This window comes from Pezoporus wallicus, unplaced genomic scaffold (genome assembly GCF_028554395.1).
Source record: "Pezoporus wallicus isolate ANWC-B61680 ecotype Strahan unplaced genomic scaffold, APGP_CSIRO_Pwel_v1 contig_420, whole genome shotgun sequence".
Classification (NCBI taxonomy): Eukaryota; Metazoa; Chordata; class Aves; order Psittaciformes; family Psittacidae; genus Pezoporus; species Pezoporus wallicus.
The window spans coordinates 301,015-325,537 of NW_026636658.1; the positions used below are offsets into that span (position 1 = coordinate 301,015).

At 39.5% G+C, this 24,523-nt stretch overlaps 1 protein-coding gene across 1 annotated transcript in view; it reads right to left on the reverse strand.

The window, feature by feature from the left end:
• Window positions 1-457: 457 nt before the first annotated feature.
• Window positions 458-24,523, reverse strand: part of DYNLRB2 (dynein light chain roadblock-type 2) — a 201,958-nt gene continuing 177,892 nt past the window's right edge. The window contains exons 2-4 of the mRNA XM_057401157.1: window positions 6,543-6,619; window positions 2,933-3,100; window positions 458-769 (exon numbers count right to left, since the gene is read on the reverse strand). Of these exons, the coding sequence (XP_057257140.1) occupies window positions 726-769; window positions 2,933-3,100; window positions 6,543-6,619 (289 nt within the window). The 3' untranslated portion in view covers window positions 458-725. The remainder of the gene's footprint in view (window positions 770-2,932; window positions 3,101-6,542; window positions 6,620-24,523) is intronic.

Sequence of the window (24,523 nt, forward strand, 5' to 3'; positions counted from 1 at the left end):
CACTAAGGTGTGCTGCTTGTGTGTTGGATCTAAAGGCTCAAGTAGCTACCAAGCAGAACTAGTTTACCGTTAACCAACAAACAGTAGCTCTGCATCAGAATGCAGGCTCAATTTTGTCTGCTTGAAATCCCCAGTACTGAAAATATTAAATGGAAGCTATTGCTTCCATATGCGGAAGTTGGAAAATACTAAAAGAGCTTTTCTTTCACTTTCCTTTCCTTTGAAAACTTAAAACCCAGGAGTAAAAGACAGGGCAACATCCAGTCCACTGTAACTACCATGAACTATACTTGTGTTCTTTGGTTTGTGTAACTGGGGGTACTTTGGTTCATAAAGACACACTTACAGATATATGAATATGCAGTCTACAGCTTCCCTTGAGGTAGGATTTCTCCCTCTGGATAATGTTAGGAGTGTGAAGAGAATGATTTAATTGCAAGAATAGCTTTAACATCCGTTAAGAGAGTTTTCAGCATTTTGCTTTATTATTGCTCTCGTGAGTATCAAGATAAACATACAATATTTTGATAGATGCATTATGATTTGCTCCAACACAAACTGACATAGCTACAGCTGGGAGCTTTACATTGTCTACATTTCAGCCATGACAGTTACACTTCATGTAATATTAGTTAGTGCTATGTTTGATACTAAATATCAACAAGTAGTAGTAGTTTAACAGGTAGAACTACATCATTGTCTCTGAAAGTATTGGCATAGTAGGACTATTCACATGGGTTCTGAACAACGACCAGGAGATAATCCTTATCTGCAAAAAGATGTAAAAATGTTTAGTTCAATATTTTATCTTATTTGCTGATAAATACCCTTTATTCATTATTCCCCTTCAACTTTTTATTTCTAAAACATAAAAGCAATGGCACTTATATGAAAAACACATTTAGAAAATGTAAGCACTTTGTACAAAAATCTGAGATTACGGATAAGAAAATAATCTGTGTCATACAGCTTAACTATACCAAATTAAAACTATTTTAGTAAGCAGAATGTATGCCTTCAAGAAGCTGTAAAAATATTTGAACAAGATGAAAAAAGTCACAGGATAAGCACCTGGAAGCTAGCACTTGTTATAATAAAAATACTTTTGACATCTGCAGCCTTTCCTGCAGGTGCAGAGAAGTTACTTCAGTTCACTACCTAGTTTATTCAGAATCAAGAACCCCATTTAAAAAAAAAGCAGAAAAGATTTGAATAGACTTCTTTTGTGAATAAATTCTAAGAATGTCAGATTTCAGCTACTAATTCTAAATGCCCAGGGACGATTTGGAAACAATTCAGTTGGGTAGCTATTTAACATTATCTGTTAACATTTCTTGAAGCATCCAGTGAATTTAGCAGGGTCATATCTGCTTTGGAGAGTTAGAAGCTGCACTCCTGCATTGTCACTTTCATGCAAAACCAACTTAATATAAATCACAGGTGGCTCATTTGCCACCTTCTATTATAGTAACATACAGTCAAGCTTTTGAACAACCGATCTCCCTGTTAGCAAAAGCGCTTCACATTTTATACCACTTATTTTCAGGCCAACATGCTTTAATAGTTGCTAGTCAAAACGTCACCTCTGAAAAATAAGTGAAGGGCAAATGCAAAGTAAGAATCAAGTGCATCAGTTTAAATCAATGAGCAAAACCCATGATTTAAAAAATGCATTATGCTTACACTCCAAAATAGAAATTAAACTAAAATTTTAATCTTGGTACCAGCTGATGACTAATGTTAACACTTAATGACAGTGCCAGGTTTCTTTCACACATCCTGGTTTCATAGCAGCATTATAAATAATTCTAGCAAGGCATGGTAATGCATACCTAGTGCAGTACCTCTGCTCCACATTTGCTATGAAATCAGAATTAGAGGACTGCCCCAGTAAAAGCTGGTTATCACTAACAGTCACTCAAAGAGATCCCTGAAGCTTCCTCTCTGTTCTGCATACCCCCATTGGACACTTCAGTCACAGTCCTGCACACTATTGGTCTCTCGCTCAGCTAGTGCACACAGCAGGATCTCTGCTCCACTCTGATCTCACTTCCACTTTGCCTAAGTCACCTTGTACTGGTAATTGAGCACAGCTTCACCATAGCTTACAGAATCACAAAACCATTTGCATTGGAAAGGACCTTAATGTTCATCCAATTCCAACCCCTGGCATGGACAGGAACACATTCCATTAGACCAGGCTGCTCCAAGCCTCATCCAGCCTGGCCTTGAACACTGCCAGGGATGGGGCAACCGCAGCTTCTCTGGGCACCCTGTGCCAGGGCCTCACCAACATCACTGTAAAGAATTTCTTCCTTGATTTTAATCTAAATCTACTCTCAGTTTAATCTGTTTCATCTGGCCTTGTTACCTATTTTAGAGACACAACTAACAAATTAACATATATTTGTATTTATTGTGAGTGAGAAACAGATTACTATATTCCTGTGGTTGCTTTAAGGAAAATAATTGCATCACAGTTACTATGTTGGTGATAATACTGTGTATCTGTGACACAAATCCTATCTATGGCTAACATGCCATAACATACTAAGTAAAAAAAAACATTTTTAAGAGAAAAAAGATTATTTTTTGCATTTGTTTTGAGCTAAAATATATTTCCTGCCTTTAATAATATATATAGACACACTCTGCTTGATATATATTTATTTGTCCAGTTTTGCTTTGTGCAAACCCATGGAAACCAGAACATTAATCAGATCTAGACTTGCTTTGCCGTTTCTGAGCTTGAATAATATGAACTCTGCACATTAAAATCTTAACACATCTGGGTATATGATGAATATATGGTTATGTTTTCATACATTTATTTTCAAAAATAGAAATTTTCTGCAGTAGCCTTTTTTTGTAAAGGAAAAATCCCAAACTTGAAAAGACATACAATTCTATTGTTATTTTAATAGAAATATACCTGGAGCTACCATAATTTCATGTTTCTTCGATCTGATCCTAAGAAAGGTTAGATCATTCTGAGGGTCAATGTCTCGTACTGTGCTCCTAGCTTTCATGATGAGCTGCTGAAGAAGAGCTGCATACTGGACTGTTGTAGAGTTATCAAGAGTTGTTCTAACTGGAATTCCTGAAAACAAATAATTCTCTAATAATCATTCACTTTAATTGTATATTCTTCATATACAGCAGATCATAAGAGGAAAAAGAAGGATTTCATAGTGTTTTCTGTTTTGTAGCAGAAAGGAGTTATGTTGATTTCAGGTATCTATATACTTTTAAAAGTATCATTTATATTAATCACTGGTAATTAAACATCGAGTTGTCCTGTGAAACTTTGGAAAGAGCCTAATTGCTGTTCAGGGCTCTTAAATACCTACCAAGTTCCATTCTGTAGTATTTAACCAGTTATGGTGCCTCATCAGTTTAAACAGTCACCAAGTTTGCATCTTGGCTGGAAGAATCCAGCCCATACTTTAACTGTAGCATTTAGCATGTGCAGCAGTAGAAATTACACATTCCCAGTGAAAAACCAAGAGCAATCAAAGGGCAGAAGTAGCATGTTTGCATTTGGCAAGCAAACCCACCCTTGGAACAACCCCTTCCAATTAGCAGCAAAATATTGACAATTGGTAGTACACAGTGTCCTGATCCCAACTTCTAAAAATATGACTACATAAGTCAGATTAATTTTTAATGATTTAATGAATTGCTGCTTATCAATGATTTGTCAAATAATACTTTTCATATTAATAGGCTACCAGGTGAAACTAAAATCAGGGTTCACTCTAATCCTAGAAGTGTCAAACTGTTTGGCTTTAATAAGCATGTTCCACTAATAAAAATTTTATTTGACCTACTAGCAAAGACAATTGATTACAGGCTGGCAGGGCAGTTTTCTCTTTGCATACATTTATACTGTGCCTTCCAGATGGACAGGATAGCAACACAAAAACAGAGCAATATGACTTGAGCTGAAGAGTTTGATTATGAATGAAGAATCAACATGTAAAACCAGTGAAAGCCACATAAAGTGTTAAAGGCAAAGGAGTAAAAGAAATAACAGAACCCCCTCAGATATTAGACTACTCCATAGTTTTCCTAGTAAAGTGTTATTTGACTCACTTGAAGTCTGTGCTGTCACTTGAAAAATACTTTTTAGTTCATAGGATGTGAAGTGTAGGGAAGAGTACAGAATGACACAGTGGACCCTTTTTGTTGAATGTTTATTACACAGATTATAACTGATGTTTTAATGGAAACACCCAGGTGTTCCCAAGCACTGCATTAGCATGAGAATATGTATATAATCACATCATTAAAGAGTAAGTCACTTAAAAGCAGCAATGAATTAGTGTCAGGTTTATATGACCTTATACCTAGATGATCACTTCAACAAATACAGCACTTTAAACAAAAATGGTAAATGTTAAATGATCCTCCAAGGTCTAATAATAACATGAAAATGCATGGACACTGGTGACATCCTTAGATTAAAACTCAGCTATGACTGCTTTAGGACAAATTCTCTTTGCCTCTGCCTCCCAATTACAGAAAGGCAAATAAATCCTTCATTAGAAATGCTGCAATGTGATCTTTCTCAGCTGTGAAAGACAGCAACAGTTAGTGAGATTTTCCAAATAAACAAGGTACACTTAGCATAGTGTTTCAATGAACAAATCAACTTTAAGCATTAAAGTAAGTGATAGGCAATGTTTGTATCAGGAAGCTTTAATTTGCTATTTCACCTGCACACTATTATACCTACATGTACCTACACTACTATAAAATCTTAGTGAGGGACAACCATTTATGTCAGTGAAAAGAGAGTTTTATCTTTTTAGATTAAATACATTTCTATGGAGAATAGTCTCTGTTGTATTCACAACTGGCAATGAAACATATCTAAATGATAAACTAAACCCAAAAATCCTGCACTAGTTTTGTCCATCAGCTTCAGCCTGGCCACGTGTTCTACAAGTTTGTGAGGATGAGGAAGTCTGAACAGGACCCAGGGAACTTTATACCTTGCTATGAACAGTCTCATGTACAAAAAAGGGAGGTGGAATTATCTCATTCTTTAGTAAATCAAAACTGAGACAAATGTAATCCAAAATAGTCTTTTAAAAAGCATGGTATCATACTAACTCTGCAGAGCTCTACCTGAGGTAATGATGCACAGCAGTAGTACATCTGATTGGGAAAGCATATGAGACCAACATTATGCCAAGAAGTCTACTGTTCCAAGTAGCAGAACGTAAGAAAACTGGGTTAGTTTTCTATTTGATTTCACTGGTGGTTTTGCCTTAAGAAGTATATCAGTCCACAAGCTCAGAAAGGATCATTTGTGTTATCTAAATGCTTGATTTTGTGCACTTTTCATTTGCAGCTTAGTCCAAGTACTCATTGGATCAAGTCACATTCTGTTCACTGAAACAATACAGAAATGGCTGAAGCAGTACTTGTTCTGCAGCCAGGTTGCATTTCACTGTAGCTAACAGTCACATCTAGACATGAGCATGTGCAAGCAAAAAGCAGATTTTCAGTTCCTATTTGCACTTCAGTTCCTATGCACTTCTCTCTTGACCTGCATCATCTATTATGTGAACAAAGGCACTTTTTACTCAACGTTTCCAGGCACACGAATTAAATTGTCTACATTTTCTAAACACTAAACAACATTTAGGCTTTCTTAGTTTTCTTGCCTGCTGTGGCTAATCTGCTGCTAGCACCATAGTTTTGGGGACACGGGAGACTGTAAAAGTGAAGAGGTCAGATAAATTATAGGCAAGGTCACTTGAGTCTACTTTGTAAGGGAATGGTTGAAACACATTAACCTGGGAAGCTTAGCTCTTGAAAACTGGTTTCTTTGCAAGCTTTTGGCTTGCATCCTTCACAATCACAGCCAAAGCTGGCCTGACATGAAGCTTGCTCTTCCACCTATGACAACACACCATAACACAACTTAAAGAGCAATTTAAAGAAATTGTGAATATTTAACAGTGCCGAGGAATGGCCCCCAGAGTAGGAAACAACTTTGTTCAGTAGAAACTTTTCTCCTGATGTTTTTGTCCTGTCGTAACTTTTCAGAAGAGGGGGGCAGTGAATTTTCTTGTTTATACAAAGAATTTTGGACTAAACACCGGTAAAAGCAACATCTCAACTCCACGTGTTCTCCCCTTCTACAACCTACCAAGAGACACTCAAGATGTGGTTCTGAAAAAGAAAGTATAGTTTAGTTAAACAAGGGGGGTAAGTAACAACATGGGACCTCTTAAATTTAGATTATGATATTTCTAGCCATTTCTTCAGAGAAAGCTTAAGTCAAGGCTCTGCTTTCCATTAATTCAAATGAAAAACTACATCATATGGGGAGAGGTTGAAGAAATGGCCTCTAACCAAACGTTCGTGTCTTGAAATGAAACATACATTCTTCAAAGTCACACCACCTTCAGGAAACATCGCAAGTGGGCTGCATTAACACCTCAAAATCTGCAGTTTTGTGCTTCGGAGTTACAATGTGCGTTACCACTACCAAGCTTGTTACTTGGAGAAAGCAGATGGCGTTTTACCTTCGGCGTTTATCACAATAGTAGCGATAACACCTTTGTGGGACTGAATCCTCTTTAGGGTTTCCTCCACTTCAGCCTGTGGGGAGAGAGGACAACACCGCACAACAACACCGCACAACAACACCGCACAACAACACCGCACAACAACACCGCACAACAACACCGCACAACACCGCACCTCCGTCCGGCGGCGTGCGCGACCCCTGTGAGGAGGCCGCGGGACCGCCGTGCCGCAGAGCAACCCCGGGGCTGAGCCCGCCGCCGTCCCCCCCCGTTCCCCAGCCGCTGGCCGGGGCGGTGTGCGAGCGCAGCGCCATTACCATGGCTCCGCCACTTCCACGCCGGCGTTGCTATGGAGAGGCGGAAGTGACGCGACGGAGCGGGTGCTGCCGTGGGCGGGGCCTTTGCGGAGGCGCGGCGCGCGCCGTGCGGCCCCCTGCGGTGGTTAGCGCGGGTTCGAGCCGAGGTGCCGGAGGGCTCCGGCTGCGTAGTGAGGTGGAGGTAACGCAGGTTGCCTTAATTCTTGGTGTAGAAGGGTTTTTACTTAGCTTACTTTAAAGATGAGGCTGATAGTAGCTAAACGCCAGAGATACTAGGTTATTGTTATTAGAAATAACGTTTTTTTCTTTTTCCTGTAAGTGTGGGCCTTGCCCGTGTTGTGTTTTCCCTCAGAGGTTACGTACCATGTGGGTGTGTGGAACTGCTTGTTCATCAATAGATGTTTTCAGGTCTAGGTGTACTGTGGTCACTGTGTATTGGTATGTAAAACACCTCTGCAAGAAGCGCCGCTGCTATAGTTTACAGGACTTAAAATTGCAATAGGCCGCTTTTATAATACTGGAGTGTAAATAAGTTACACACGTATTTCTGTTCCCCTTTACTGAAGTAGCAGAGGCATGGATTTCACGTGCAAGGTGCTTGAAGAGCCATCATTCTGTATGCACACATTAAATAGTGCTGATGTGTTCAGCAGGCTCTTACGTGTGTATTTAAGAGAGGCTAGTTTTGCTCAATTTTATATGTTGTATATGAAGCTTTTTGGGCACCTTGCCACTTCTAGCTGCTTACCTCAAAGAGCTGTCAACTTTACAGTTTGGTGTTTTGGGAAGCTGCCTCTCCCTATTATTTTTAAACAGAGTGGTCTTAAGAACAAATTAACAATCTGGTTATTAATCTGTAACCATTTAAAGATCCAGTTGTGTTTCAAAGTTGCAACAGTATCAGCATGTAATTTAATGCAGTTTATGGCCCGATGTTGCAGTGCAAGTAACATCAGTGAATGGGGTTGCCCTATCTATTGCAACCATATTATTCTAGGCATTTATTAAGTTTCAGGCTGGCAGGGGCAGCATAGATCAGAAGTGTTGATGTTGCTGTGTATTCAGGTAAGTATGTAACAGAATTGCAAATCTGGTTGATGAAGGAAAGGGGAAATTACCAGAATTACCAGTATTTATATTCTGAAAGCTGTTATTTGGAGTTAACCCAGCACCCTATGACATGCTGTAGAAGGCAATCAAGCACACTGTGCCTGTAGCTGGTACTCATAGGATAGTTTGAGTTGGAAGGGACCTTCAAAGGTCATCTACTCCACCCCCCCTGCCATGTAAGTCACTGTTTCAGCTGTGTGTTTTCACTTGCAAACAGTTTAGCCAGAGCTGCAATTTGCCTCGATAGCACTTATGCAGGTTTGCCACATTGAGGTGTGTGGTGTTCTGATTTTTTTTTGGAAATGAGGTATCTTTACAGATTTGTTTTCATTTTATTTGAAAAATTGGAAGCACTGGTGTGTGATTATTGAATCTGACTGGAACATCTGCTGAACAGTTTTGTTATAATACAGTCAGTAGGTGCTCTTAAATGGAAACTTACAGATTACACAATATAAACAGGGTCCTACTGTTGGTGTTGGTCACAGGAGTGATCCTTGCTATTACAGTCCAATTGAAGTCAACACACTGTAGGATAACATACTGTAAAGCATAGTGGTGATCTTACCTCCAGTAACTGGACTGGCAATTGCAGAGATTTAGAAAAATGAAAAGGAGGTACTTCTCTACTCTGCTGCCCTATTGCTCTTTTTTAATTTCAAAGGCTTCTTTCAAGACCACTGTTTTCCCAAATGGTTGCAAGATGCTTACATGTCTTTTTAAAACCAATAAAAATACCAGCTCAGCTTTACAAAAACACTGAACTGGAGACAAAATGACAGATAGCATGATGCTGGATTATTCTTGGAAGCATTATATATGCTCAGCATGAAAGACTGAAACATGCAGACTTTTACAGATACTCAGGCTTTGTCTCAGACTTAGGCACATAACAATAAATGAAAATACTTTCTTTGCTACTTGAAATTTAACTGAGAATTCAGATTCCAAGCAACAGATTTATTATTTTGATATGCAGCAGTGAATGCAGTATTAGGAACGCAGTGATACTGCTTGAGAACCAGAAACCCTTCATAGTCTAGGACTGGAATCTATCAAATGCTTGTCTATGTGAATAAGTTTAAGTATTTGCTAGTAAAAGTAACCAGAGATGCTTAAACTTCAGGTGCTTGCGCTTGTAGTCTGGTGTTTGAACTAATTTCTGCATTTATAGTTAAGACAGGAAAATCAGCTGAAAGATGGAAAATATTCAACTGTTCTTTCTCCCTCGCTCCCCATATTTGCCACAAGATGTAATTCTCCACATGGAAGCTAGGAAGGAAGAGGATTTTGCTGGTAAGTACATGAGAATTTTATTATTTCCTTGCTGCTTTAACTGAGAGACCAGGAAGAGGTAGGGAGGGAGTAAAGCACTCTGAGGGACTTGAGCTATACTGAAGTGCTGTAAACAGTCTTGATTTGCTGCCAGCCATTATGAAATAGCATAAATCATTCTATACAGGAAGAAATTTGTTTTTTATAACCAGTGATCTTGATTGCAAGTAACTCTAAAGGTCTGCCAGCTATTACAATAACTCCCTTGCCTGTGTGGTGGGAGATCTCGAGAAGTTTTAGTTTTGTTGGCCTGTACAGTGCAATGAACTCATCCATGACAAATAGTGTTGCTGGTGATGATGGTACCATTGGTTGTTTCAGTTTAATCCTCTCTGCCAAACATTCTTGAAGGAAATTTTATATAAGCAGATAATGTGGCATAGTAGCTTGAAGCCCATTCTTAGCACACAGTCCATATGAGTATCTAAAAATAGATGACTGTGTGGTATTACATGATCATTTTGACATGATACTGACAGAAAGAGAAATATGAATTGTGTTCTGGTGTAAAAAAGTTTGAATATTTAGTGAGGATGTGTCACTATATATATATATATATATATATATATATATATATCATGCTTCTGGGCAGTCACATATCAACCAGTGAATGGGAGGTAGAGTCTGGATTTCCTTCCTTAAACCTCTGTGGAGCAATTACACTGTGAATGTTCTGAATTAATTCTGTCTTTCAGTCTCTAAGAAGCTGGCTCACTTTTGTAGAAGCAACAAGGAGGCTGAATTTTGCTATCCTCAGAAGGCTTCAGGAGCAAAAGTGTTATTTTGTGGCAGCAGCAGAGGAAAGTTATGGGGGAGAGTGTGCTAAGCTGAAAGTAGTCAGAGTGAGGTTTGGGGTGTCTGTGGATGGAAAAAATAATCCACAGTGCTCCAGGGCTGTATGGGTCCTTCTCCATATCTTTTAATAGCTCTGCAGTAAGCAATCTATTGTGTCTCCTTATATCTGTGAAATATAATAAAAACTATAATCACTGTTGTTAAATTGAAAACCTCTTCCCTATCCCCTGATTAAAATTTGGTTTTGATTTTATTAAAAAATTCTTTTAAAAAGTGAAAATAGAGAAAAACAGAGTAAAGTTAGTTGTCCTCTCAATGTTATGAACAAAACTGCAGGGAAGATCCTGCCTTCCTCCACCTAAAAATGGATCATAGCAATCATGTCACCTAGAGTGGATGAGCTCAAGATCTTTCCCTATCTGTCAGTTGATAAAGTTTTATTTGTTCTTATCTTTTTAGCTTCTTGAATCCAAATATATTAAGTTGGGAAAGTATTTAAAAAAACCTGCAAGTCATGTAGGCATGTATGAAGCAATTTTATTCTGTAGATAAATATTAGAATGAAAATTTTCTCAAAATATTTTTTTGTGTAAAGATTTTTTTTTTTTTAACATTTGAGAGCAAATTTTTTTTTTTTTTTCCCCATCGTGTGAGGAATTTCTAGCTCGAATCCTCTAGATGGTGCTACAGCTACAGCACAGGGAAATGAACTGTTAGGTTTCGTCTTGCTTTTTAAAATGCCACTTAAGTTACATATTGTACTGAAGGATTAATGACTTCAGCTACAATACTACTTACAGGTTTATGCAAGGAGGAATCCGCATAGGTGGATTAGCTATCCTCAGCTAAGTAAGAATAGAACTTCTTTTATAGATACAGAAATCTTGCAGGGACCTTGTCTTGTGTGGTCAAATTATCCCCTCATCTCTTGAAACCATACTTTGAGTGCTGACAAGGGCAGAGGTGGCCAGCTGTAGCCTGTGGTGCTGATTAAGTGACAGCAATGAGCCTCTTAAACTCCCAGCAGATGTTGCTGCTTTTGTATGCTAATGGGAACTTCACAAACCATTTTCTCTTCCGAGAGCAGATGTAAGTACATGAAAATTATTTTCTTATATCAAGAGCAAATTGATAATAACCTTGGTTCAGTTGGAAGGCAGAGGCTGTAGAGGCACGTTATTTGTTAATTGCAGAAAGCTTATGCAGAACTTCCTCAAAATTAATTTTTTTATATTCTGCTAACTTTTCTTGTACTGAGGTAGTTAAGCAAAATCTGAATTGTGAGCACATTGCTGCCTGGCCTTTTAAACCATCCACTCAGAGGCTTTCAGACTGGCATGTGAATCTGCTCCAGTACATTTACCTTATCACCTTGAAGGTAGATACTCCCCTGCTACCTTGGTTATTTCAGTGGGTTAAGTTTAGTCAGAACAGGCATGTCAGCTTATCAGCAGTATTCCTCAGCTTTTGATGACCTTTGTGTGGTCTGCTGTGAGTATACAATAGAAAGTGTTGTGCATCACAAAGGAGGATGCAGTGCCATATATGCTGATGTTCCACAGTCCGGTCTGGTAGGAAATGCCCACTGAAACAGTAAGAGTTTAGAGAATGACTCTACTGATGGCTGAATGATATTGAAGTTAGCACCATTGCTGACAGTGAGGGCTGTGTTTCTGGTTAACTTGTATGGAAGCACTGGGCTCCAGAACTGTGAAAACAGAGGGGCATAATCCAGGAAGGATTATTATCCAGGACTGCTATCCAGTCTCTGTTATAACCGAGCCTTATATTTAGCTCAAGGGTATAGACTGTGTCCCATGTGTCCTTTGTAAGAACAAGAAAAAGCTTGCCCATCTTTTTAAGACATCTGTCCATAAAAGGTGTTTTCAGACAATAATAAAGGAGTAGCCTGAGCCATTGAACTGTATTTTAAAACTTCATTTCACCTGGATAATTCCATCCTTTCTGATGTAAGTTGACACCTTGCATTTTAGGTTCTTTGTGAGGCTGGACTGCATTTGGTCACCTTTTCTTTGGACAAGAGCTATATTTGCCATTACTTGAGCGTTCTGGGTGATCTTTGGAAGTCCCAATTAAACTACTGCCCAAAAATGCAACATGTATTTTGATGATGCAATATTCTTATGTATTATTTCATCTCAGGTCTGGAAGAGTTCCAAAATATCATACTCAGTGTTGGCAAACCAAAGAAATATGAAAACACCTCACTAAGTATACACACGACTAAACATCACGAGATTTCTCCAGCACTATTGCTACCAGCTCATTTAGCAGGGTAAGAGGTAACTGCTTGGAGCAATTTTGCTGTTAGGAATTTTTCCTAAAGGCTTTCTTTCAATGTATAATATGTTTACAAACTTAGTTATGAGAGTTACTGGGACCACTGTTCATAGAACAGTGATGAGAAAAGTAGTTACAACAGAAGTAATTATGAGGCAGACTAAATTTAAATTTGTTATTTTGGAAAAATCAGAATTCCTGGTTTTAAAGAAAAGCAAATGCAATTGCAGATTTTTTTTTTTTTTTACATCAATTATTGCTTGGAAGACTTCTGTGTTTATACATGACACTGACCCTTTCTCAGCAGGAGAATGCTGTTACCAGTAACTCCTAGGCTGGATTACTTGAAAGCCAAGAGAAGGCAGAGACACTTGTTCTGTGATTCACATCCATGACTTGTCTGACATAACTCAAATTGCTTGTGAACTTTCTGTCCATTGTGAAAACTGGGATTTTTTTGTAGTTATTATCATAATCAAAATTAGTGTAACTAGAGACTTGTTGTTTTGGCATTGACTTTAATCTTGCATTGTTTTTAGCTTCTCTTTTTAGGCATCTTAATGTGGTGTGTCTGTGTCCAAAACCAGAAATAAATTCAGTAGTAAACCAGAAGGCTTTTAGAGGTGGTATGTGGCCACTGCAAAACTTGTTGGGATGAGTAAGGATTTGCACTAGATCAAGTTGTTTTGTAACCCAGCATTGCAGCCTCACCAGCTGCGTTCTTCCTGGATGTGTCACTGTGACTTAGTAAACTTTTACATGCTTTAGTCACATTTACCAGGAAAGCTAACTAGAAAAATGTGTTAAGTTCAGTCTTTCTACAGCTAGAAAGCTTAGAAAAATGCCAGCAGAATGATAGCTGTAAAAGTAACCTGAAGTGGCATCAAAGAAGCATCCTGTGACGAATGTCTGCAGTGCTCTTGGAACTGGCAAGCTCACAAGTAAATGTAAAGGAATGACTGACATCGTTAGAGTGGAACCAGAAACCACGGTGAAATACTGTATGCTGTCTTTCATGTGGAGTAAATGTTTCTGTGAGATTGTACATGTAAATTGAAAAATAGCCACTGGTACATGGTTTCCAAGTAACCAATGTTTAAACACGGGTAGGGGCTTTCTAAACACAACTTGCATTACACCATCAATCATGACTCTTGGAATTTTGCATTCTCTTTCAAGTGGACACTTCAGTGTATCATCCATAGCAGTGATCTGTGGTGTCAGGGTAGGAGCTGTTGCCAGTGGCCAAATGTTGAAGGCGCTTTTCAGTCTAATCCAGTTCCTTTCCTTCTCCCTTGTGTATCTTATATTTTATCAACAGAGAATACCCTGTTTCTCGAACATATGTTTTCACAACAGCTTACTGAGTAGGGGAGGTTATGTTGGTTTGGGAAGATCTCATCACCTTTAGAAACTGACCTTTCAGAAGGTGCCAATTGTCAGAATGCCTGAGTAGATCACAGGCAGGATAGTATGTCCCAGTATCCCCTTGAGCTCAGGGGAAGAAGTGAAATGGGAAACTGAAGTGCCAGAGGTGCTGATATCCTTCCTTTTATACTAACATCTTTCCTGGATTTTATGTAATATCCAGGTTGAACTCTATATTTGAGGCAGTTTTCCCATCTTCTATGCAGTTGTTTTAAAGCTTTATTGCCCCCTATGTTTTGTGTGGCCTTTTCCCAGTCTCTCCTTTTGTTGCTGTTTTGCTTTGACCCATTAAATATTTAAGATTTTTTAGGGAGGGTTTGCGCATGAACGAAAACTCAAAACTGTTGCCAGCTTCCTTATGTGCAGCAGCTATTATGAGTAAATATGTTCGGTAGTGATTTGATGTTAAACTGTTATCACAATTTGTGATAGTGCAGAGTGCTGGTATTTACAGAGAATCAGGATGTGATTCTCTTGATCAAAGAAATGATCTCTACTGTGGTACGAGCCTGTTGTTTGACAGCATTTGTCAGTGTCTTCTTCCTCCTTTCTGACAAGAGAATCTGAGCCTTTTCAGTCTGCACAGCCCAAGGGTTTATGCTGAATAAACTATGCTTGGAGACTGTCATGTCAATATAATAAACAGCTTTGGTTCTAGACTTAAAATCCTTAAAAAAAAAATGCCAGTGATAGTTGCCAAACAAATGTTAAAAGGATACCTGAGAGAATCTTTCTTTCACATTCAAATTCCAATAAAGTTTTATTTCTGATGCCAGATTAAGCTCACTGGATATAAGTGAAATTTTGGTGTCAGCATACTCACTGTGCAGGTAGGATGCAATTCAGGCAAGTAGAACATAGCTATTAGTCAGCACTAAAGCAGTTTTTAAATGATAGAAATGAAAAAAAAAAATTCTTGAGTTGTATCAGATGGTACAATTTTCTTTAGAAAGTCAGCTTTTAAGTCTTCCTGCTGGCAAGCTGCTATTCTAATGTTTATTTTAATCAGCTCCTGTGTCTTAATCCAGGGAACTTTACTTGCTTTTCAGTTGCCAGTCTTATGATGGTTTAGCTGTGCTGACTTACTGGCTGTAATTTTGAATGAGGGAGAGATGGGAACTGGCTTCAAGGGCTGCTGGGAGAATGTTAGAATATCACCTCAGCTGTTGACCCTGGGATGTTCTTTGCTGGCTGCCCACTTGAGCCAGCTGCTATCTCTTTGATGCTATACACTGAGTGTGTCTTATATGACCTCACCTTCTTGTGAGGTTTTTTTCTCCCTCTGCTTACAGTGATTCAGCAATCATTGTTCATGGTAGCATACTGAGAAGTGTGACAACAGCAAGTCCCTTAGCTGCTGAGTTGATGCTGATTAGAAATGATGTTTAAATAGCACTTATTGGTCAAGCAATATTGACAGAAGGTGGAGCCATGAGAAGGTGAGCCTAACTCCCATGCCTAAAGAAGGTAAGCAAGCAGATGAGGTTGTGGTTTGCCCTCCAGGTGCTGGGTTAGTGCCAGCAGTCGGTCAGTTCCTTAGGATCCCTTCATGTGTGCATTTATGCGCTCTGCCCTGCTGATCAAGGGTTTTCCTGTTGTGTAATTTCTAAGCTTTCTGTACCTTACCCATCTCATCCTGGGTTGCACTTAGTCCTGGTAATTTTTCTGTGACACAACCAGCACCACACCTCTCCTGCTTTCAGTGCACTTGACTCCTTGACTGATAACACAGTGCAGTTAGAGCAGATACATGGTTCTGAGAAAGACTAATACTTTGAAGAATGTCCTGAACACATTTTTACTGGAAATTTTACAATTTTTGGAAAAGAACTAAATCATACAGTGGTTCTTGCAGTTGGATGAAGTGCTTTAATGTGGTATTAGAAAGGGAACCTTTTAGGATGGTTCTATTTTAATGTTCATCTTTGATTAAATTTAGACTAAAAGATACTTTTGACCAATCAGTGACACCAAAACTATGTAGTTCTATTTCTGGCCTAGTTCTGGGCTAGAATGAGCACTGCCTTAAGGCATGTTTATCTTAAACTTTGGCCACATACTAGCTTTTCTAGAAAGCATACTTAAGAAATAAAATTGTAAACTCTTCATAAATGTCTAGATGGCTGACCACTGTTTGGCAAAGATAAAAGCTTTGATGTAAGCCTGGGCTTTTCCATGTCTTTTAAATCCCAGCTGGGCCTTAATGGTCTTTAACAAAGAGTTAACGTATGCTACAGATTTTAGCCAATCTAGTGCAGATCCTTCATTGCTCCTTTGTCTGGAACTTCAAAATATGCTAGGAAAAACTGTAAGAATTGACTTGGCAGATTAAGTACAACCATCCCTGGAGACATCCAGGGCCAGGCTGGGTGTGGTTCTGGGCAACTTGATCTATTGAAGATGTCCCTGCTTGTTGCAGGGGATTGGACTAGGTGAACTTTGAAGGTCCCTTCCAACCCACACTATTCTATGATTATGCTTCTATGGACTGCTGCCACTTGTCGGGCTTTTTCCTGCTCAGATTTTAAAGAACAGCATTTTTTTAGGGGCTACTCAACATACACTTTTGCCCTGAAACAAATTTTATGCTTTCTCTGGGGCTTGACGCTGTACTGAGCAAATGGGGATGGCCATTTGAGGCAGTCAAGTCATACGGTACCTGTGATGCTGAAATGCCCTTCTCCCTTCTTTGCACTGTCTTGGTTCTCCTCCCATTGAAATCAATGGCAGCACTGCAATTTTAGTAGGTGTACATCTGTATTATGAGAGCTGGGGCAAGTTTCTCTTCCAGGAAAACAGCAAATTGGTATTAATAGTTACAATGCTTGAAGAGGACTGGATATGATGGAGTGAAAATGAACTGAAGACAGGCACTATATGCTAACACGTGTAGGAAGTTCTTTGGTTAGTACATGATACTGAAATCTGCCTTTATTTTGAAGGCTAGATGGAGGAGTATCAGCATTTCCATGGTGGATCAGAGCTGTGAGTATTCTAAACCAGTATCTTGTTTGACAATATTCATTATATTGTGTTTTTACAGTCAGGTGAAAGCACATTTTGCTATATAAATGTTAGAAAGCATCATTTTTCAGTGCTAAAAGTTCACCTCATGTTGGGGATCTTTAGTTCCTTAACCTCACAGAGAGCCAGAAGTTCTTGGCCTGTTAATGATGTGTTGTGTGATCTTGAGCAAACCAGTTCCTTGTATCTCTGCTTCCCTTCCCACCTTCCTTTGTCAGTTTCCCAGAGCACAGGGCTTCTGCTGTGCATGCTCAGTGTCTAATACAACAGGGCCTGATCTCTGCTGGGACCTCTAAATACTACCACTGTATAAAATAAAAATAATCCTCCTCACAAATAGGGGTGTGGACTGGGAATTTCAAAAGGATGGAAGAATGAGTCAGTTTTCATGGACTCCTTTAAAAAATCAAAGCTTTATGCATGGAGGTTTATGGCAATTTTGAGACCAGTCCTGTTGCTGTTGGCTTCAGTGATGTAAGACAGCAGAACAGATTCCAGAAATCTTCCGTTGTGTCTGTCTACTCTTTTAGATGTCACAAGAGAGACTTTTAGGGCAACAGATTGAAGTTCAGATAAGATTACATGTTATAATTACCAGTGGGATTTATTTGTACAATTATTTAAGCACTGAGTGGAAAAATGCATGTGCATCCCATAAGAAAAGGGAAGTGTGTGCATTTTTCTACGCTAAGTCAAATGAAGAATAAGGTGAGATGTAAGCATAGATGGGCAAAAAGATAAATAAAGTTATTTATCAAAATAAATATTCAGATTTTCCCTGTACCTAATATGAGTATTTGGAATAAAGTTATAGAATGACTGTAAAGTTTGGATTTCTTCAGTGTTTTTAGCTGTAAATGTAGACTAAATAAAACTGATAGTTTTAATTAAATTTGAATTGTCTGTGGTATTACACCACTTTAAAGGCCACTGGAGACACTCAAGTTGCATTTAAAATCTAGTAATATAATTAGTAATATCTATATTTATTATTGTGGTAATTGCACTTTAATGAATGTACTTACTACTAAACAAAGCTACAAAATCTAACAGCTCCTAAGAGCATGTTGATTTCAGCCTCACTTTATTCCCTTGGTCATCCACTTAGGTGATCTTTGATACTAGAACTAAGCTTTAAAAGCTCATGAGGAGAGAGTGTAAAATTAAGAGACAAAAAATTAAATATTTTCTTTGAAACTGAATAACTGCTTTCAGAGAGAGTCGTCTGGTTGTGTCTGCCCCCCCCCCCCCCCCCCCCCCATGTCTAAGGTGCTGCTCTAATTTCCATGCTAACCACTGTATCTTTCAGACTTTAATGTGTTTTTCACATGGTGTCTCACGAAGTGGAAAGCATAGTTACAGTTAAAATCAGGAATTCTTAGGTGCAGCCCCACCTCTCTGTCTGTTAGACTTAACTGGCTTGACTTCTCAGTCCTGTGGAAACGGAATACAGGCGATGGTGGGTGTATACTGTCATGTAATCTGAGCAATACTAGTGCAAAATAGGGTACAATTTACTACTAATGTTATTCTTGCCACCCCAGACACCTTTATTGTGAGACTTTTGTTCCTAAATGGAATTTGATTAGGATCTCCCTGTATTCAAGACACTCTGTCAATGTTGGCTTGCACTCCCTATGCTTACTTTCATCGCTTGGGCCTCACTTAGAATTTTCAGGGTGCACTTATTCATCTGGGAAAGGGTGGGCTTTGTCCTGCTTTCTCTATTGTTGACTTCTCCATATTACCTTCCTATTAAGTGGGGCAGGCTAAGTGTAAGGGAGTGGCAAAGGCAGTATTTTACTGAACTGAGCCATGAAGGCCAGCTTTTCTGTGGGAATATTAAATTGGCTGTGGTTCCTTAGTTGAGATAGAACTCCTGTATTAATTCTCTGGGCTACCTGTCTGTTCCAGAGGAAGAACACTGTCTCAAAAGAGTAATATAACCCCCATTTTCAAGAAAGGGAAAATGGATGACCCAGGGAACTACAGACCAGTCTCACCTCTGTGCCTGGCAAAATCTTGGAGCAGATTCTCCTGGAAGGCATGCTAAGGTACATGAAAAACAACAAAGTGCTTGGTGACAGCCAGCATGGCTTCACTAAGGGGAAATCCTGCCTGACCCATTTGGTGGCCTTCTATGATGGGGCTACGGAACTGATGGACAGGGGTAGAGCAGTTGATGTCATCTACCTGGACTTGTGTAAAGTGTTCGACACTGTCCCACACGACATCCTTGTCTCTAAATTGGAGAGACATCAATTTGATGGATGGACCACTCGGTGGATAAAGAACTGGCTGGATGGCCACACCTAAAGAGTTGTGGTCAATGGCTCAATGTCCGGCTGGAGACCAGTAACGAGTGGTGTCCCTCAGGGATCGGGGTTGGGACCGGTCTTGTTTAACATCTTTGTCGCTGACATGGACAGTGGGATTGAGTGCGCCCTCAGCAAGTTTGCCGATGACACCAAGCTGTGTGGTTCGGTTGATACCCTGGAGGGAAGGAATGCCATCCAGAGGGACCTTGACACGCTTGTGAGGTGGGCTGATGCCAACCTGATGAAGTTTAACCATGCCAAGTGCAAGGTCCTACACCTGGGTCGAAGCAATCCCAGGCACAGCTACAGGTTGGGCAGAGAAGAGATTCAGAGCAGCCACGCAGAGAAGGACCTGGGGGTGTTGGTTGATGAGAAAATGAACACGAGCCGGCTTCAGTGTGCACTCGCAGCCCAGAAAGGAACCGTATCCTGGGCTGCATCAAAAGGAGTATGACCAGCAGGTCGAAGGAGGTGATCCTGCCCCTCTACTCTGCTCTTGTGAGACCTCACCTGGAGCACTGTGTGCAGTTCTGGTGTCCTCAACATAAAAAGGACATGGAACTGTTGGAACAAGTCCAGAGGAGGCCACGAGGATGATCAGGGGACTGGAGCACCTCCTGTGTGAAGGCTGAGGAAGTTGGGGCTGTTCAGCCTGGAGAAGAGAAGGCTGCATGGAGACCTCATAGCAGCCTTCCAGTATCTGAAGGGGACCTGTAGGGATGCTGGGGAGGGACTCTTTTTTAGGGACTGTAGTGATAGGACAAGGGGTAATGGATTAAAACTTAAACATGGGAAGTTTAGATTGGGTATAAGGAGGAAGTTCTTTACTGCGAGGGTGGTGAGGCACTGGAATGGGTTGCCCAGGGAAGTTACGAATGCTCCATCCCTGGCTGTGTTCAAGTCCAGGTTGGACAGAGCCTTGAGTGACACGGTTTAGTGTGGTTTAGTGTGAAGTGTCCCTGCCCATGGCAGGGGGGTTGGAACTTGATGATCTTAAGGTGCTTTCCAACCCTAACTGTTCTGTGATGCTAAATGTGAAGCTGAAAAGTGTTTCAGCTTTCCTTGCACTAAACTATTGGAGAGGCTATTGGTGTAATTTGGTTCCTAGTGAAACTGCATCAACATCCTCAGGTTGTCCTAAGAACTGCCTCACTCCTCACAGTTTCATGCTGTCCTCTTGTTCCAGGTGTGTTTTGTAAGTGCAAAACACACTCTAACAGGGTCTCACAAGTGCTTTCCCTGGAGACTCCCTGCCGTTGTAATCACTTCAGCATTCTCTTATGCTGCTTTGACCATACTGTGCTCTGTAAAGGGGCTGAGACTGGGGGAGAGAATCTAACTGATGGTTTTAGAGTAATTTCTGCAGAACCATATTGATTTCTTCTCTATTAAATTCATTGAGTTTTTCCCATAAGGGCTTTTTAATTTAACTGTTGCTAAAAAATGCTGCACAAATTACCTGGCAAGAATGCTGTGGAGTTATAAGCCCTTCAGGCAGTCCCTTAAAGGCAAAGCAGTAAAGCTGGGTGAACTATTCACAGCTGGGAGTTTTTTATTCAATGAATTTACCACTTTGTCTGTTCACAGATTACTGACAAACAGCCACTGACTTTTTATGAATTTGTTCATTACCCCAAATTATTCAATGCCTGGTTTATGCAATGCAGTTTTAGCTTCAGGGCTGCTGGCAGACTGATCCACAAGTATTATTTGAATACCACTGTTTGTAATTCTTACAGAAAAGCCCTATAAAACTCAATAGAGGCCTGGTGGTTTATTTCTGGGCACGTCTATAAAACTTAGCAGAAAATTATATCCTTACCATAAAATTCAACAGCTAGGTTTAAAGTAGTTATAATTTTCTACTGATTTCTGTGTGTTTTTAGTAGCATTTGTATAAAAAAAAAGCAGTTTTTCATCACTGTTACTCTCGAGTTCTTGTAGTTTCTGTGAGTGGAGAGAGTTGATAACATGGATATAAATCTTTGGGAACTGACCTTTTATCCTTGAGTTTGGTTACACTGAAATTATGCTGATACCCATTTTAAGACCATTTTTCACTAGTGGAATGTAAATGTGTATCAGACCCTACTTTGTTCTACCATTAATCCTAAACTGAAAACTGAGGCATATAAAAAGGGACTGCCTAATATGCAAGTACATTAGATTTCTCAGTCCTTTTTGAGTGGAATTAAATGCCCATGTCTGTGATAGTTCTGCCAGGAATGTGGTTTCATTGGTGAGAAGCAGGGTCCACTCACAAATTTCAAGACATCTCTGAACTTCAGAAATGTTTGCCTGGGTCCAGACATGCGTCTTTGAAGTACTATGACTCTTCTAGAGACTCAGTTCCACTGAGATAAGTAGCTTTGGCTATTTGCTTAAGTGAATTAAAGATATAAAATTCTCTTCTGATAGGTTGTGTTTGCTTTGATTTGTTATATTTGTGTTGGTTTTAAACGTGTGCCCCACTGTTGTTTTTTTTCCTGTTGTAACAAGAAAAGGTGGAGGTCCGTGAAGGAGGAATTAATCCTCTGATATGTTTGGTGGACAAGACTTTTGTCTTTGATTTGCAAATGAGCATAAGGAACCAGTAATGTACCTGGTGGATTGTGTGGCATCTCCTTTTCACTTAGTTATAATGTCACCAAGCATCCCATCAGATCCTGGTGCTGTTATCAGCATGATTCAAGGAAACCCCCCTGCAAGCACTGCCCATGAAACAAGCTGGATGTCATATGGGGTTTGCAGCCACATCAGTGTTGAAGTACCATGTGAAAAGGTGGATATCATGTTTTGTTACTCTTGCTTCTGGAATTTGGCAATGTTTCTTTTATCCTACCTGAAGTTCTAACTTCCAGTGGCCTGTTGAATGGAAGTAGGGTGCTAGTTTACCTGCTAGCTTTTGCTCTGGAACAGAGATGTCTTCAGCTAGTCAGATACAGAAAGAATTAAAGCATCACTAGATGACATTTCTATAATGTGTTGGCGTTTCTGTAAGACATAATAAAATATTCAGCACTTGAACAGATGCATATAACCACAATCCTTCTGAAGACGTTATTTTAAGGATGTGGATTATATGGGATTAATAGGCCAGTAACTTGGCAGAACTCAGCTTTTTGGGTTTTCAACTTGTAGCACTAGTTATAATTTTCAGTGATGTAATTTACAGTTAAATCACACCATTTACAAAAAATGAAAATTAACTTCTAAAATGTGGATTATTTTTTTCCTTTAATGAAAATTCTATTTCTAGATAACTCTAAGAACCTTAATTCTTTTAACTGCCAAACTGTTTCCTCTGGGCTACACTTTGACATATATTTAGGATTATCAAGTTAACATGGATTAACAGATTATCATGGTTAAGACAGTGAGAAGCTATGGAAGGGAAAGCTGTTGTTAATGAGCATCAGTTTTTAGTAGTGGTATTTTTTGATCCATCAGAAGATTTTAAAATCTTGGCAGCTGTCAAGAAAGTATTACTGGTCATGATAAATCATATGACCTTTAAATGCAATATTTATCAACCCTGGAATTCTGCTGAAGTTAATGGTACCTTCCTGTTCAGCAAAAAAGAGTAGAGGTTCTACTGTGACCTCCAGAAACTTGTATTAGAATCATAGAATGGTTAGAAAGGACCTTAACATCATCTAGTTCCAACCCCCCCTGCCATGGGCAGGGATGTCTCACACTAGACCATGTCACCCAAGGCCCTGTCCAGCCTGGCCTTGAACACTGCCAGGGATGAAGCATTTACGACTTCTTTGGGCAACCTGTGTCAGGGCCTCACCACCCTCACAGTAAAGAACTTCTTCCTTATATCTAACCTGAACTTCCTGTGTTTAAGTTTAAACCCATTCCCCCTTGTCCTATCACTACAGTCCCAGGTGAAGACTACAAGGGTGCCCTCCCCAGCATCCCTATAGGCCCCCTTCAGATACCGGAAGGCTGCTATGAGGTCTCCACGCAGCCTTCTCTTCTCCAGGCTGAACAGCCCCAACTTTCTCAGCATATGGGAGGTGCTCCAGTCCCCTGATCATCCTCATGGCCTCTGGACTTTCTCCAACAGCTCCATGTCCTTCTTGTGCTGAGGACACCAAAACATTATTGAGAATAGATCTTCATAATGGTGGGTATTTGGTATGATTTGGAAGCTGGTACATGTTGCGTTGTGTTCTCCAAAACAAATTTGACTTCAGCCTTAGAAATGCCCTTAAAAGGACCCAGGATGTCTACAGGAATCCTTCCTCCCATTCTAAAGAAATAAGGAAAAAAGAAAAATCTAGCATAATTTATTAGGCTGTCTCATAAAACTGGAAAAACTACTGGCTCAGAGCACCAACATAAGCCTGTCATTGTAAAAATTCATCAGCAAACTCTTTTGAGAATTTCTGGCTTGTTGGGATACTCTGTGTACAATTCACTACTGTCCTGCTGTGGTGTGAGAGGTGAGAGGGGGAATGGTAGCTTCTGTGGAATTCGTTTTTACTTACAGGCAAACAAGCTTAAATGGATCCATTTCTTATTACCCACTGTAGTTAAAAAAAGAATCTTAGCATTAATTTACTACATTACTAATAGTTATCATTAGAATCTCAACAGTTACTATGCAGTGCTATTTGAACTATCACAGTTGTCTTTTATAGGTAGCATGGGAATAACTGCAGTGTCTCAAACCACAGTGTATCATTGTGCCCACATTCCTGAAAGCTAGTATAAATCTGGCATGTCCTCCCTGAATCTGTAGTATTTGAGTGTTTAATAGCTATAGTGTGCAGTTTTGTTAGTTTGGTTTTTTTTTTGTAATCTGGTAAATGAGTGTAATAAAAAAGATGGTACATTTTCCTGTCAAGTGGTTATAAGAACATTGCTTAGTTCAAATTTAGTATTTAAATGCTTTCAGTGATATCAGTTCTGGAAAATAGTAGACATGGTTCATTTACGTGGTTGTACATAAAATAAAGTTTTACTGTGTAGTTGATGTTTCTCAAGTTTAATGCCTTGGGAAGACTGTTTAGACACTTACAGAGAAGCCCATAAAAAGATTTAACCCCAGGTATTGATCTTGTGAGATCAGATGATGATACTGCATAGCCAAAACATGGAAGGATAAAATGTTGAGGTCATTCATGGGAAAATACATTCTATCCTGTGAGTTTACAAGGTGTTTCCTGAATCTATGTTATGTCTTTATGTCAGACTAAAGCATATCTTTTGCTTTTCTGGTTGAAAAGTTTAACAGGACTGAAGTGTTGTGCAGGTTGTGTTTTTGCTATATTAAGGTAAGTGTAGACCTGCACTTGGCCTTGAGCCAGGCTTTGAAATGTCTGGAAATAAACCTGTT